At 36.7% G+C, this 17,077-nt stretch overlaps 2 protein-coding genes and 1 non-coding gene across 3 annotated transcripts; all 3 read right to left on the bottom strand.

Annotated features, from left to right (window-relative positions):
- Window positions 1-1,109: 1,109 nt before the first annotated feature.
- On the bottom strand, window positions 1,110-1,865 carry LOC120070140 (secreted RxLR effector protein 161-like). The gene has a single exon (XM_039021998.1). The coding sequence runs from the start codon at window positions 1,863-1,865 to the stop codon at window positions 1,110-1,112; it is 756 nt and encodes a 251-aa protein (XP_038877926.1).
- Window positions 1,866-12,177: 10,312 nt separating this feature from the next.
- Window positions 12,178-12,555, bottom strand: LOC120070135 (nucleolar protein 58-like). Its single transcript, XM_039021996.1, has one exon. It carries the CDS (start codon window positions 12,553-12,555, stop codon window positions 12,178-12,180), a length of 378 nt encoding a protein of 125 aa, XP_038877924.1.
- A 1,876-nt stretch (window positions 12,556-14,431) lies between these two features.
- Window positions 14,432-14,504, bottom strand: TRNAR-UCU. The gene has a single exon. It is a non-coding gene; the product is annotated as a tRNA-Arg (tRNA).
- Between the last annotated feature and the right edge of the window lie 2,573 nt (window positions 14,505-17,077).

The following is a 17,077-nucleotide window of genomic DNA, read 5'->3' as shown; positions in this document are numbered from 1 at the left end:
ATACTCGTGACTTATTCAATTGTTGTAGTTGCTATTGATATTGTTTTTTTTCCCCCTTCTTTTGCTGAAGTTGGAAGTGAGATTGGTTGGAAATTGATTGATGGTCATGAGATATTATGAAATTGAACTATGATTTGGATTGTTTAAAATAGTTATTTCGCTGCATGGATCAATGTTGGGTTGATCGTATTTTACAAGTCTCAAATACTCAAGATCAACGCAGGAGAGATGAAGAAATGAAATAGAAATATTCTGCTAAATCCTTGATACTTGGAACTCGATGCTTGACTGCTTCCTATTCGATCCTCAATGAAAATTATCTTCTTCGTCCAACAAGTCTTTGTTAAATCCTCGATGGAACTCGATGACAACAGAACTAATACTCGATCATACTTGACGGTTCTTGAACGATACTAGGTGCGACTCAAAGGTGAAAACGATGATCTCAAAGCTACTCGATAGCGAAGAATCGATGCATGATTGACTTGATAATCTAGTTACTTGATACGATTTGAAAGATAATTGAATGGCACGTGATTTGCAGTAAAGAAACACTCGAATGAACAAGAAAGATAAGGGAAGAAGAAAGAGACACTTTGTTTACGTGGTTCGACAAGATTGCCTACGTCCACGGAAAGATCTGAATTCTTTCTACTGATGAAGATTGCATACATATTTTTGTTGTTTACAGGAAACTAAGAAAATGATGATAACTCTGTGATTTGAATTAAAAATCAGTGGTATTTATAGAATATACCAGCTAACCGTTTTGAAAAGTTAGTTATAAACAAAGAAAACCTGAGGTATTTGAGTCAAAGCTTCTTCAAATTCTCCACCTTCACTCCAATGCCTTGCAGTCTTCTGATTTTCCTGATTCTGACCGGTTTGTCTACCCTGTGTCTGGAAGCTCAAAACCAACTTGTTCTAAACATTTAAATAATTTAAGCTTTGAAATAGGTTTTGTTAACATGTTAGCTTTATTTTAAAGTATGGACCTTCAAAATTTCTATCTCCTCTGTCTCGATTTTATCTCTAATGAAATGATATTTGATATCAATGTGCTTTGTTCTAGTGTGAAATTATGGATTTCGGGACAAATGGATAACACTTTAGTTGTCACAGTAGAGTTTCACTACTGTTTGATCTATTTCAAAGTCTTTCAACAGTCCCTTGAGCCACAAAGCCTCTTTGATTGCTTCAATTAAAGTCATATATTCAGCTTCTGTAGTAGATAGGGCTACTATAGGCTGTAGTGAGGCTTTCCAGCTGATTAGATTAGGACCAAAAAGGAAAAGGTAACTTGTTAAGGACCTTCTTTTGTCCAAATCACCAGCATAGTCAGCATCCATATATCCATAAAGCTCTAGGTTTGGTTTAATTGACCTCTGGTAGACTAACTTTGAGTTTTTAAACCAAATTAGATACCTTAGGATCCATTTAGTAGCCTTCCAGTGTATCTTACCAGGATTAGACATATATCTACTAACTAAGCTAGTTGAATATGAGAGATCAGGTCTAGTAGAAATCATTAAATACATTAGGCTTCCGACTGCTTGACTATAGGGTATGATAGCCATCTGTTTATGATGTTCTTGGTCAGAATCCTTAGGAGAGTTAGCTAAGGAAAGCTTAAAGTGCTGAACAATAGGTAAACTCACTGGTTTGACATCATTCATGTTGAACATTTTAAGGATCTTCTCACAGTAAGAGGACTGATTGATGCTTGGAATAGACTCCTCTTTGTTCCTATGGATCTTTACTTCTAAGACCTTGCTTGCTTCTCTTAAGTCCTTCATATCAAACTCTCCTTTTAAGAAGTTCTTAACATGGGTTAGATCTTCTTTGGACCTACCTGCGAGAAACATGTCATCTATATATATGAGTAGGTAAACATTGTCCTTGTAAGAACTGTATTTACATAGACACATATGTGAAATGAACTTCTTTTGAACCCAATGTAAGCAATATAGTCATTGAATCTCTTATACCAACATCTAGGTGATTGTTTTAACCCATATATAGACTTATTGAGTAAGCAAAAAAGATTTTCTTTTCCTTTAACTTCAAATCCTTTAGGTTGCGTCATATAGATTGTCTTTTCTAGATGTCCATGGAGAAAGGCATTTTTGACATCTAGTTGATACAATTCTATATTATTTTGAGCAACTAAGGATAGAAGAAATCTTATGGAAGTCTGTTTTACAACAGGGGAAAAATCTCAAAATAGTATATTCCTTTCATTTGAGTGAACCCTTTTGCAACCAATCTAGCTTTAAACCTAGGCTTTTGATCATAGGATACTCCTTCTTTAAGTTAGAAGATCCATTTAGATGCAACAGGTTTGTAACCTTTTGGTAGAGGAACCAAAGATCAAGTGTCATTCACTTTTAGTGAATGCATCTCCTCACTCATTGCTTCAATCCAATCCCTTGCATTAGCATAACTTGTTGCTTCTTCAAAGGTAGTTGGTTCTTGGTTAGTAGAAGCCACCATAACATTTAAAACCATATTCATATAATTCATTCCAGTATATCTAGCTGGAGGTGTGATAGTTCTCCTTTGTCTATCCCTAGCTAAGATATACTGGCTTAAATCAGGTTGCTCACATGTTGTCTCTTCATGTTCCCCTACATCTTCCTCAGTTTCTCCTGTGTCACTAGGTTGGCTAGATTGATATGGTTGCTCAGATGGTAACTCCACCTCAAATCCGGTGTTGGATGACTCTCTTTCATCCTCTACCGTTTTCTCCTTTTGCATAAACATCTCCTCTTCCTAAAGGTGATGTCTCTACTCACTATGAACTTTCTCTCAATCGGATGCCACATTTTAAACCCTTTGACACCCTCTGTAAAATCTACAAACATACACTTGACTGCTCTGACCTTTAACTTTCCCTTATTTTGGTGTACAAACCCTTCACATCCAAAGACCTTAAGGTTATCTAGGTTAGGAGGGTGATTAGTCCACTTTTTCTCGAGGGTAAGCAAATCTAAAGATGTATGAGGGCACCGATTTAAGGTATACACGATATAGAATGCAACTTCTGCCCAATAACTTTCCCTTAAGATAGCATCAGAGAGCAAACACCTAACCCTTTCCATTATGGTTCTATTTAACCTCTCAACAACCCCATTTTGTTAGGGTGTATACCTCACTGTTCTATGCCTAGTTATACCATTTTCACTACAAAATTTATCAAAGTGTTCATTGCAAAACTCAAGCCCATTATCGGTTCTAAAGTATTTTAACCTTTTAGATGTTTGATTTTCTATCATGGCTTTCCATTCTTTAAACTTCCCAAAAACTTGGTCCTTAGTTTTAAGAAAGTATATTCAGTTCTTTCTAGAAAAATCATCTATAAAGGTTAGAAAATACCTTAAGCCACTAAGGTTTGGTGTAGGAAATGGTCCCCATAGGTCACAATGGACATAGTCCAATGCTCCTTTGGTGTTGTGCTGAGATTTTGTGAAACATTGCATAGTTTCTTTACCTAAAATGTAATGTTCACAAAAGGAAAGGTGCTCACTGATACCTTTGGGTAGGATTCCTTGCTTGGACAGAGCTTGCATCCCTTTCTCACTGATATGGGATAGTATTTTGTGCCACAAGTTAACCTCTGTTAAGCTTGCTGTTGAAGCTATGTAGGCACTTGTCATCATCTCTACTCCTCTCATAATGTAAAGGTCATTGACCTTCTCACCAACCAACACAACTTTGGAATCCTTGATCATCTCAAGAACTACACATTTTCCTCTATATTCACACCCAATGAAGTCCAACATGCCCAAAGATATCAAGTTTCTCTTGAGCAAAGGTACATGTCTAACATTTCTTAGAAGCTTGATTGATCCGTCCTTTAGCTTCAAGGACACTGAACCAAACCCTTTTATCTTACAGGCTTCATTGTTTCCCATGTACACTATTCACCATCTATTTCCTTGTAAGTATTAAACCAAGGTTTGAAAGGTGTCATGTGATAGGTACATCCGGAGTCAAGTACCCAATCATGTTTCCCAAGAGAACTGATTTGGTTGGTTTGATTTCTGGTGGAGGCTAAGGCATCAAAGTAAAAGTAAGAACCTTCAACCACTGATGCTTCTGGTTGTTTCCCCTTCTAATCCTTCTCTTTTTCTTGGTTTTTCCTTTTCAGACTGTATCAATCTCTTATCAGGTGACCTTTCTTCTTGAAGTAATTGCATCTCAGCTTGGTCTTAGGTTTGTGTTCTTCACCTGACTAGTTTTTATTCCCCTTAGATTGGTTCTGCTTGTTTTTCCCCTTAGCAAACAACCCCTCTACACTAGGTTGCTTCTTCTTGAATAACTAAAGCACCAACTCTCTAGTTCTTAATGCTGAAATGATGGCATCAGTGGTAACTGATTCTCTGCCATACTTCAAAGCATTTTTCACCTCCTTATAGGCTTCGGGCAGAGAGTTTAATAGCACAAAAGCCTCTTTCTCGTCGCCAGTTTTCTCACCAAGACTCTTGAACTCTGAAACTATCCTCTTGGCTTTATCCAAATTATCTAAAAGAGGCTTGACAAAATCAATCTTGAACATGAAGAACTTTTCCCTCAGATACATCTTGTTGGGGAGATCTTTGGTTGCAAAAAGACCTTCCAGCTTGACCCACATCTTGTAGGTTGTGTCTTGATATATTACTTGCCTCAAAATACTGTCACTAAGATTTAGAACCAAAGTCCCATATGTTGTAAGCTCCATGTCTTCTCTTTCTTGTGCTGATATGGTGGTTGACAATATTGATGGGTCCAAAAGGGCCTTGTATGCTCTTTGCTATCCAAGAATGGCTTTGATTTGGGCTTTCCATAGGCCAAAATCGCCCTTCCCATCAAACTTCTCTATTTCATACCTTACAACAATCATTTTTGATCCGATCGAGTAACGAGTCTTGATTTCTTAAGAATCTTGAAGCTCCAAGAAAGTTTACCTTAATGATCTTTAAACGCTCTGATACCACAATCAACCACTTGTTTGCTTACATGGGGTACGTTTTTTATCTTCCCCACTAATAATTCAATTGGATTTTGGAAATTACTTATCTTTATTTCTAATGGAGTTTTGTAATGCCCCTTTTGTATTACCCTTCTAATTGATTCTGTTTTGTGACTTACTGGATAAACAATACAAAGATTTTTACTATTTAAATTGTAATATTGAGTTGAAATGAAAAAAAGGGGTATAGAGGAAAGTATGAGATTTCTTGTTTTTCTTGGATTTCAAGTATTTGGTTATGTAAATCTCTAATTAAGATGAAAGAACATTTATTGTTTGTTGGTATTGCAGAGTTTGTTGTGTTTTCAATTTTGATTGTGTATGAGTGTATTCCATTCTAACTTGTCCAGAAATGGGCCATTAATATGAATAAGTTCATTTCTTGTTTGTTTTCTGGGTGAAGAAAGTGAAAAGCTAAGTCTTATTCCTTTATTAAGTGTTCTAGCTGCATATATTTTTTAGTGTGCTTGACATGATCGTACCTTTATAATGGTTAAAAGTGCTTTCTACTAATAAAAAACACTCGTAACGGTTAGCTACCTAGCTGAAAGTGTTTTGTAACAGTTTCGTAGTCAATACTTTTCGAAAATAATAATACCACATACAAGTATTTTTGGGTGCATTGACAAGAATTGCTCAATATAGTAAGTATTTGAAAAAGTTCATCATTGGCATGCTTTTATGAAGCATAATAGTATTTTAATAAACATTTTCAAAATATTGGTATTGTGATGTTTATCTTTTTAAGTAATGAAAATGGAGAGGAAGGTTTTTTTTATGGGTTTTTCTATTTTTAGTTGCATGATCGACCTTAGCTTATTGTTGCCAATTGTTGTTTGGGTTGCAAGAAGTCTTGTGCTTCGGATTAAATCCGTAGTGGATGAGTGTGGAGGGAACATAACAAAGAAGTAATTGAAAGACTATGTTTGGAAAACACTAAATAATGGTAAGGTAACAACTTAAATCCATTCTTCATTTTCGTTCTAGCAAAAAAAAAAAAAAAAACATATCAGACTTGGTGCTCATGTTAAGTATATTAAGGATGCCAACACATAAAATACAGTCTTGCCTATCTACCAAAAGAATAGGTTGGTTACAACAAAATATCTAACCATTTGTTTTTGTTGAGTTATTTTTGCATTCTCAAATTAGGGATTCCATATTGTATAAATACATCACCTATGTACATTTCAAATACAAGAAATCATAAAGGAAAAGTTGGCTTGCCACTATCGTTTACTGTCTGAGTTATCGTCTGCTTGATTGAAACTATCGTCTACCTTTTCTGATACTATCGTTTACCTCCTAACGCTATCGTCTACACGATATCGTCTATCTCCTGATGCAGTTGTCTACACGATATCATCTATTGTCTGCCTTCTGATGTTATCGTCTACACGATATCATCTATCGTCTACTTCCTGACGCTATCGTCTACACGATATCATCTATCGTCTACCTCCAGATGCTATCGTCTACATGATATCACCCATCTCTTGAAGCTGTCGTCTACCTCACTCAGACGTTATCGTGTACCTCCACCAAACGCTATCGTCTATCTTTAATGTTATCGTTTACCTTGTCTAAGTGCTACCGTTAGCCGCGTGAGTCAAGCCATATCCTTCAACCTCACATTCTAATTTGATATTAGAGCTAATAATGACCAACGTCAATCAAGGAAACCTGGGAGCCACCCTCAGCACAACCAACTTCAGCGGCCCACCCTTGAACCAACTCCTCAATCAGATAACCTCTATTAAACTTGATCGCAGTAATTTCCTCCTATGGAAAAACTTAACGCTTCCAATCCTTTGGAGTTTTTGACTCGAAGGACACCTGACCAGACAAAAGGTTTATTCCCCAATGTTTCTGTAACCTGCAATCGGTGAGAGCATACCGACTGGATCGACTGGAGCAGAAGTTGCTCTGCGTAGCACAGAAGGAAGCTCCGATAGTGATGCTTCCAGCTCGTCGACAACACTTAAGGTAAATCCTCAATATGAAGCGTGGATGGCTATAGATCAACTTCTCCTCGGCTGGCTATATAACTCCATGACACCAGAGGTTGCCATTCAAGTGATAGGATGTGAATGTGCAAAGAATCTGTGGACCAGCATTCAACAACTCTTTGGTGTTCAGTCTAGGGTTGAAGAAGATTATGTGAGACATGCGTTTCAAACAACCAGAAAAGGTAATTTGAAAATGGAAGAGTACCTTCGAACTATGAAAATGAATGCTGACAATCTCGAGCAAGCTGGTAGTTCTGTGCCACCAAGAGCTCTTGTTTCACAGGTACTACTAGGACTTGATAAAGAATACAATGCCATCATGGCCACAATCCAAGGGAGAGCGGACATATCGTGGCTTGATATGTAGTCAGAACTTCTTCTGTATGAAAGGAGATTGGAACATCAGTCAAACCAAAAGACGACAGTAGGCTTCAACCAAGTCAATAATGCATCAATGAATATGACAAACACTAGACATGTCAACCAAAACAACAAGACCAATAGCATCAATAAGTCTACTGAGGGAGGACAATGAGGTGGTGGTGGCCATGGCAGAGGTCGAGACAGGGGAAGAAACAACAACAAACCTATGTGTCAAATCTATGGGAAGGTGGGACACATAGCGTTCTACTGCTTCAATAGGTATAACAGAGATTTTGTTCCCAATTCTCCTCAAAACAAGGGACAACCCTTCCCCAACAACCAGACCAATAGCCACTGCTTATGGAAGTAACCCCTTTCTGACAAGACAAGAAAACATGACTGATGCAAATTAGTATGCTGACAGTGGTGCCTCCAATCATGTTAGCTCAAACTTCAACAATCTTGGCAATCCGATTGAATACTCATGTACTGAAGCAGTCATTGTAGCTAATGGTAATACTCTAGAAATTTCTCATGTTGGAACTGCATGTCTGTCTAGTGATGCCTGCAATTTGAAACTGAATGATATGTTATGTGTGTCTGCCATAGCAAAAATTTGGTCAGTATATCTAAGCTAACAAAAGACAATAACGTGTTTATTGAATTTTACATGAATTACTGTCTTGTTAAGGACAAGAGTATGGGACAAATAGTAATGAAGGGAATGCTTAAAAGATGGACTATATCAGTTAGTGGGTGCAGAAGGCAACTCGAAGTCAGTAGGAAATGGAGTACTATCACAACCAGTGCACAAGAATAAAGATCTGTCCGCTCTTAGCATATCTTCGAAGCATAGGGTGTCTAAGGTTACATGGCATAGAAGGCTTAGTCATCCTTCATAAAAAACACTAGAGTTTATTATCAAAGGCTGTAATCTCCCTATGTTATCTAATGAAGAGCTTAAATTTTGTGATTCTTGTAGCTATGGCAAATCACATTCTTTAGCCTTCCCTAACTCTAACTCAAGAGCATCTGCAACCTTTGAACTTATACATACTGATTTGTGGGGTCCAACTCCTCTTTTGTCAACAGATGGGTACAAATATTATGCTATATTTATTGATGATCACAGTAGTTACACATGGATCTATCCTCTGAGGATAAAAAGTGACAACTGGCATCTTTTCAAAACTTTCTCACCATGGTACAAACTCAGTTCAATACACTGATCAAGTCTCTACAGTCGGATAATGGTGGAGAATTTGTCAAGATACACAAAGTCTGCCATCAGCTTGGCATTGCATCTAGGTACACTTGTCCTGTTTCCTGCAAAACAGAGACTGAAACATTCTATTTCGCCATCGCAATGGTGTTAGTGGATGAATTTACGACATTTCATAATTTTCCTATTTCTTAGCCAATTCTTATACTATCGATATAACTTTCCTCTCTTTTTGCCGCAACATCTAAATAAAACAGCATAAATAACTTGTATTTCTACAAGTTATCACATCCCCAAATTTAGATATATGCTTGTCCTCAAGCGCATCTTCAACTAAGGAAATTTCACTCAATTCCTATCCTAATTTTGCATCGTTTGGTTGCTCCAAATGCTCCACCTCTACAATATTACTTAACAAAGCAATTTCCTTCTATCCTTTAACAATTCATCAACATGCTCTACTTTATTCTTTTCTACAACAAACTTCTACTAAAAAATTCCCTTATTTTTTTAAGAAGAATGTTTACCTCTTCTTGCAAAAACAACTAGGTGCGTCTTTATGCGGTGGTCTGGTTTACGTCATTTTATTAGAGACTGTTGATCATGGTTACACCCTTCATTTTGGTTTGCTCCCACAGGTGGCATGCGAGCATCCAACTACGGTTGTGTTCCAATCTCAACTTCAACTCTTGATTTTCAGCTAAGTTTTACTTTTACTGGTCAGAGGAGTTGTCTCTTATATTCTTATTTTCTCTCTTTTTTTTTTCTCTCTTTTCTTTTTCATATTGCGTCGATCTTGGAAACCTATCTTCCTTTTGACTTGCTCCCATGGGTGACATGCGAACATCCAACTACGAGCAGGTTTCTTTCATGACTTAACTCTTATTAGGTTGGGATTTTTCCTTGCACTAACATTGGAGTTTTTAAAATATTTTTTATTTTTTATTTTTTTGAAAATGAATGCATTTTCCTAATGATGACCACATTTGCTTGATCGCATATGCTCAGACCTTCCCCACCCCCAAATTTAGAGATGTGCAAGGTCATCATTATGTTGTTTTGGACAGAAAAGACAAAACACTTAGTCAAAATTTTGAAAAGAATGTTTGAGCAGAGTCTTGAAATAGAAAAGGTAAAGCAGTGCTATTGCTATAAATTGTCTAAATGTTAGTCAGAAAGTGCAAAGTGTAAGAAATGTTGCTAAGGGTATGAATACTACTCATCATGGCAGCACAATTAATAATGCAAAATTAAAGACAAGTAATATCGCAATACTTGACAAATGATGATAAGTAAAGAGGCTAACGCATATGGAAAGAATAGTATACAAAGAATTACAATTATCGCAACACAAAATTTAAGCTTGTATAAGACCTTATGGATGTAGCTTAAAGCTCCAACGGTACGTGAATAACTGACTAAACTCTTTAGTCACGAGATCATTCCACTGATAAAACTTGAGTGCTCAACGCATTTTCATCATCGCATTTCATCCATAATATTGCAAATTTATTGAGAAGGTGGCACACCCCCAAATTTAGAGTTACGGTGGGGGCTCTGGTGGAGGATTCTACGGAGGAACTCGAGGAGCTTCTTCAAAATGCAGAGGTTGCTGTAAATGCGGAGGCACCATGGGAAAGTGTAAATAGGCTATCAAAAAGTTAAAATATTCATGGTTGTGCTCCGCCATTTGTCTCTGGTTCAGGTGGATCGTGAAGATATTGCATTAAATGTTGATCAGCACCTGCCACATCATTGTAATACTGCGTTGAACCTCTGTGTGGCTCTCTTGTAACTTCGTTATTTGTTGGTAGAAGAATTCTTGTTGATGAGAGAGAAGAGAACGCATCTCTGCTAGGTCAACAGCAAGGGTTATGGTGGTGGGATGCGCCTGCGATGTTTCACCATCAACGGTTTGAGGTTGAGCAGAAGTGCCTTCACCCAAATCGTGTGGGTTGTCGACATGCGGCGATGGAGGAGAAAAATCCGATGGAGATGGATGGGAGGAAGATGCTACTGGGAATGCGTTGGGTGAATCAGGAGCAAGGAGGAGATTTGTAAAGTGTTCCGGGAGTGGGGAAAGAGTTCCGTAGGTGGGCTTGGAGGGTAAATAACTAAAGGTAAAGGGTCCAAGGGTATTTGGTCTTGCGTTGATTGCTCTTGGACTTTTCCCTTGACTTTGTCGTCTTTGCGCTGCTTCTTTGGCTTGGGTTGCTGCGACGCATTCAAATTGATAAGAGGTCGTTTAAGTGGAAGCTCGGGGCAATGAGGAGAGTCCTTGAGAAACATTCTCAAGATCTTTGTGTTGATGAGACCATGGACTTCTGGCATTGGCTCTTCTTCAATACCTACACCCACAGAGAGCCATAAGCTCGAAACCGTCTAAGGAAAGAAATACTGGCCTCTCACACGCCCCACAAAACCTCGAATTTACTTTGCAATCAATTGGCAAACGTCGATCAGAATACCCGTGTTATGCAGTATGCGGCCATTACTCGATCACTTGAAACTGTTTTGTCATGCGATGTAGGGATGAGTCGCCTTTTTACCAAGTAAACCCAAAGACGCGCTTTCGGAAGCAGTTTGTTAGACGCAAGGGTTTTAATGCCTTTCAAAGATACCGACCACTGAGTGCCCGATTGCGTTAATATTCTCAGCGCATCCTTCATTTGCTCTTCTTGGGGATCATCAATAATTTTGTTACCCGGTGCATCCGGGATGTCCTTCATCTTATATAACTCGTTGATGTCCCTTACATTGAATGACACTGTACACCCTTTCATAATCACCGCATCTTTGGTACCATGAAGTCGTCCATTGTAAAAAGCTCTCACTACCGTTGGAATTATGATGGATGGGCATTGGCAGAATGTCTCCTACCCGTGCTCCAGTACAACACTTGTAATTAAATTCTGTAGTGGCGTTGGCGCAAGAAAGAACCCCATCTCCATCATCATGTAATCATTTTCCTTCTTCTTTGATGGGTTCCCTTTGGTCAACGCAAGCTCACTACTTTCAACTTTCGCTTTGTCCTTATCTTGTGCCAACGCAAGGTGGGACCTTTGTCTTTGTTTCCATTCCCGTTCCTTCCGTTGATCTTCTTCTTCCCTTTTCCACTCTGCAACTTCTTTTCATTTGGTCTCTCTAATGCGCTGCACATTTGCTTTGCGACGTTTCTCCTTCTCTTCCTTCTTCTTCTTTTATTCCTCTTCTTCTTCTCTCATTTCTCTTTCAAATTGCTCCGAGGCTAGCAATATGCGATGTTCATCCTCGAGCCTTATTCTCTTTTCTTCTGCCGAAATTGCGTTGTTACGGCGCACTTCCTCATCTTGGAGTTTTCTTTTCAAATTGCCTGCTACGATGATTTGTTGCGCTCGTAACATCTTTTCTTGTTTTTCCTCTTCTTCTCTTTTTCTCCTTTCCTTCTCTTCTGCTAGACTTTCGCAAAATTGTGGGTCGCTTGTTGATCCTTGCGATGCATTCTCCTTGCGACGTCTCATTAGAAGGGTAATGTCTGAATCATCTCGGTCTTCAGTCGCAACCGTCCTGATAGGCGTTGATGCCTCTTGAGGTTACACTGATTCTTTTTCTTGCGTTGACACCCTCTCTTCCAACCTTGTGGTGGTGGATTCTCCATTGACATCCGAGCTTTCCGCTCTCTTTCTCTTTTTTTCCTTCTTCAGGCACTTCTCTTCTTGCCTGCACTCCCTCTTCTCACTTGACTTCTTTTCTTTCTTTTCTTTCTTTTCCTTCTTTGGTCGGGCCTCTACATCTTCTCCTGCCCGCTTCTGCTTGGTCTTTCTTTTCTTCTTCCCTTCAGCCGTTTTCGGCAGCTTCTTCACTTCCACCTCCTCCAAAGCAACCCTGGTGGGTCCCTCATAGGATTCTTTTTGAACAGTTTCTTTAGGATCCGAAACAGCCAGGGCGCTTCTCCGCGAAGCTTCCACCATCTCCCCCTTTCTCTGATACTATCGTCTATCATCTACCTTTTCTGATACTATCGTCTACCTCCTGATGCTATTGTCTACACGATATCATCTACCTCCTGACGCAGTCGTTTACACGATATCATCTATCGTCTACCTCCTAATGCTATCGTCTGCACGATATCATCTGTCATCTACCTCCCGACACCATCGTCTACACGATATCGCCTATCTCTTGAAGTTGTCGTCTACCTCCCTCAGACGTTATCGTCTACCTCTATCAAACGCTATCGTCTATCTTTGACGCTATCATTTACCTTATCTAAGTGCTATCGTTCGCCGCGTGAGTCAAGCCATATCTTTCAACCTCACATTCTAATTGCTCATACTTTATTTACATTCAACTTGACTCATAAAAAGATGGTATCATGTGTGTAATTTGATAAATGTATCGTGTTATAATAGTGTGTGTGAGTAGGAGTTTTAGATTGTATTTTGTTTATTTGTCATAAGTTGAGCTACCAAAAGCAAGTAGTTTAGTTACTACAATACATAGTTATTTTTCAATGCTTTGAAAATTAAGGTATAAAATTTATTTTCTATGTGGATATTCTATTTTATATGGTTGGTGAATTGCAATTTAATATTTCAAATTCATTTATTTTTAAATTCTCTATTATATACGTAAGCAAGCATATATTTTTTGCATGTTGTCTGAAACAATAACTATATGATCCTCCAAGTAGACAATTAGTTCTCGAACTTTAGACTTCAAAACTCTATGAACATATTAACAATATATCCCTTTCTTTGTTGTGTTGCTAGAGTAAATTAATTAGCTAATTTTTTTGTTTGTTGAAAGTTGAGCAGTGTACACAAAGACAATAGTTGAGATTTGATTTTGTTCATGTACATATGAAAGAAAAATATTGTTGTAATTTTGAGATTGTTCTTATAAAAGGTGATAGTTGAATATTATATGATGTTTTTAGTGTATATATTGAGCTGATAGATGTGTAATGTTTATTTAATTGATGAAATTGTATTGCTGGAATACAAGGTAAGAAATTAGAATATCAATTGGGATATTTAATTTTTTAAAAAAGATACATACATGACATTAGAATTATATTGAGAATTAAATTATGTCAAGAATTAAATAACCTATCCATTATTTCATGTTAATATAAAAATATATTAAATTAAAAGATACATATGATACGTAATAAATATCAAGAATTAATCAATTTGACATGTCAATAGGGTCAAGTGTATTAGTTTTCTTGATACGGAAATTTTATCCAGAAACATTTGTCTTGATGTTTTTTTTATAATCGAGTTTTCACATTATACTTGACAGTCGAATATAAGACACTTTTATAAACATAAAGTACATTCTTTACTTGACATTGCAAAATATCGATAATCAAATTTCTATAGTAGTAGTGATACTATATGAAAAATAGTGAATTTATGGCCAATGTAGAAACTCTAAGTATAAATACTTTCCTAGCCGCATGTCTCACGAATTTTTTTTAATATTAGTTTTTTATTAGCGTTATTATAATTATATAATAGTTTCAAAAACTATTAACAAAAAAATGTTTGAAAAATTTTTATAAATAGAAAAATTTTAAAAATATTTATAATTTATAGTAAAAAAGTTCTTAGAGTGCTCATACTTTTTGAACTTTTTGCTAATTTAAATATTTTTAAATATTTTTTATATTTAAAAAGATCCATTTTAAAATGGGAAATCTGAAAAACACTATAATCTAATAAGTTTTATAGAAACACTAAAAAGATCCCACGTGTCTCAAGCATCAACGTACATTTATTATAATTGTTTCTTTTCTTACGTATGGTTTTATTAGAGGGGGAAAAAATAAAATGACACAGGCACGCCCAGTGGGATTCGAACCCACAATCGCCTGATTAGAAGTCAGACGCCTTATCCATTAGGCCATGGGCGCTTGTTGCACGAAATCAACAACATAAATCTATACATCATGTCCTTTAAGGTTAAATATGCCAAACGATTCATAATTTTGTTAGGTTATTCCCCATCTAGTATTCAATATTCTAAGTTTTTTTAAATATACTTTTAATTGTGTTGTTGTCCTTATTAGCATCAAGTAAGATATTCATATAACATGTTATAAGCTTTGAATGGAAGCCTCGGTAAACGGCGACAATAACTCTAACTGTCCTAAGGTAGCCCAAATTTAGATCTTAAGTCTTATTTTAACTTCAGAGTACCACCAAGAACAAATGATGGAAATATTTCGGAATGCACATATCACTCCAGACATTTCACCCGAGAGATTGGCTAGGTTAGTGGGACAGATTTTGGCTCTGCTCATACGACCACGAAAAAGATGAGGGTAGGATTCTTTGAAAAATCGCGGGAGGGGAGAACGAGGGATGTGAAATTCTACAAAGGGTGGGGAACTGTGTGTGCTTACGCTATAAAGAAAGACGAAGAACCTTGCATATGGAGGCAATATAATATAGATCAATTTAAGGAAATTCCACCAGAACATCGATGTGAGGAAGAGGAAAATCTTCTTTTGGGCTTGCCTTAGGCATCTTTGGACTCACGGAACCTGCTTTCAAATTGAGGGAAAAACCGTTCTCGAAGAAGCGTGACCATCCAGTTGAATCTTGTTACCCTCCCGTGTGGTTATGGGGGCGGACCTACTTTCTACCTTGACTTGACAGATTCATCCAATTGAACCCACACTAAAAGGAGGACCACAAGCTTGGGGCTCCACGAAACATGTCTAAATAACTATTGTTATGACAATGGGTGTGTCACGGGCTCGAAATTTTGAATAACTGTTGGCCACTTGCAAGTATTGCAAGTTGCAGGAAATTTCTTTGACTTGGGGAAGATGACACTCTCTTCAATGACAGGCAACATGTTAGTAGTCAAAGTCAAAATGTGCTATTAATTTGATTATTTCCTTTAATATATTATATTGTGATTTAACGAAAGAAAGTTATAAACATGCTAGTTTTATTGTTCAACATGTAGCGAAGATGATGTACATAGTCGATGTTTTCCCCCAATATATAGTCTTTGAAGTTTAAAGTAAATGCAAATTGAATTATCCATTCCATTTTTTTTTTTTTTTTTTTATAATTCTACTTCATTGATAAATATATATAACTCAACGTTTCTCATGAAGTTTAGATATTTTAAATTAATAATATCCTATATCTTTTTATATTGTATTGAAAAACATCTTATATAAATACCATAAGGCTGGTGATTCATTAATATTTAGAATGAGAATACTTGAAATAGAAAAGTTAGTTTAAGTCCCATTGCATAACGATTTGGTTTTTGAATTTTTGTTTTCGAAAATTAAGCCTATATATCGATACTATTTCTACTTTCAATTTTCTTTATTTGTTATCTAGTTTTTACCAATTATTTAAAAAAGTAGCTTTTAAAAATTTATTTTTGTTTTTAGAATTTAGTTAAGAATTCAACTATTATATTTAATAAATATGCAAATTATGATAAGAAATTGAGAGGAAATATGCTTAATTTTTAAAAACCACAAACAAAAAACGAAATGGTTACCGAATGGTGTGAGTAGAAGTCTATTGTTAATCTCTTTTTAGAGTTGTGAAATTATTTTTCTACAATGAAGATCTCAGGAAGATTATTAGAGTAAAAAAAGTGATGATTATTTTATTAATACCTGCTCCCAAAATAAAATTGCCGTTCAATATATCTCAAATTGAACTCGATCAACAATTTTGTATTGACAAATAATTCTCAAACACCCTGAAAATTAAAAGGAAAAACAGCAAATGATGAAGAATACCATCATATTCCTTCAAATTTATATTATATAACAAGTAACAACTTTACTTTTCTTTCAGGTTAAATATTCAAACCTTTGCCCTCTATTTATTTATTTTAGGAAAAAAAAAACATATGGCCCTACCCACATGAGAAGACATGTACTTAGATTGCGCCAATAATAAAAAAACATATTACATAAAAGTAAACTTCCAATAATCATCCATCTTAAGCTTGAGAGAGTAGACACCAACACCTTTGAATCACTGCAACTTTTGGCATTCATCAGTTGGAAGAAGGTGGTTTCGGTCTGCGTACCCGCCGTGGCGGTGGTGGCGGCGGCAAGTTGATTTTTGGGAGTTTGGGAGGTTTTTTGGGAAATAAATTCTTCAACCAGGATGGGATTTTTTTCAAAGATCCCCCGACCGCCGATGAGAGGGTGGCGGAGGGAGTGAGTTTGTGGTGGGTCTCCGGCAGGTAATAAGGTCGACCAACTACTTGGGTGCTAAGAAGAATCACTCCAAGAACAAGAATAACCAAATATTTTTGACACATTTTTGTGGCTGATCTTCCTCTTTTTTTTTCCTGGATTTGTTTCACTTGCTTTGTTGAGATGCCTCAAACTTAAGGTGCCTTTTTATAGCAAAATTTTGCATTATTTTTGCAATTGACTACATATTAAGGTTATGTCTGAAGAAACCTTTTGGTCCTCCAATCATAATATAGTCA

This window comes from Benincasa hispida, unplaced genomic scaffold (assembly GCF_009727055.1).
Source record: "Benincasa hispida cultivar B227 unplaced genomic scaffold, ASM972705v1 Contig968, whole genome shotgun sequence".
NCBI classification, from domain to species: Eukaryota; Viridiplantae; Streptophyta; class Magnoliopsida; order Cucurbitales; family Cucurbitaceae; genus Benincasa; species Benincasa hispida.
The sequence above is the reverse complement of the archived record's forward strand: the minus strand, read 5'-3'. Positions and strand labels throughout refer to the sequence as shown.

Bases quoted from the DNA above. Each gene is read 5' to 3' on its own strand.
- LOC120070140 (XM_039021998.1), bottom strand. From the start codon at position 1,865: ATGTTTCTCGCAGGTAGGTCCAAAGAAGATCTAACCCATGTTAAGAAC.
- LOC120070135 (XM_039021996.1), bottom strand. From the start codon at position 12,555: ATGGTGGAAGCTTCGCGGAGAAGCGCCCTGGCTGTTTCGGATCCTAAA.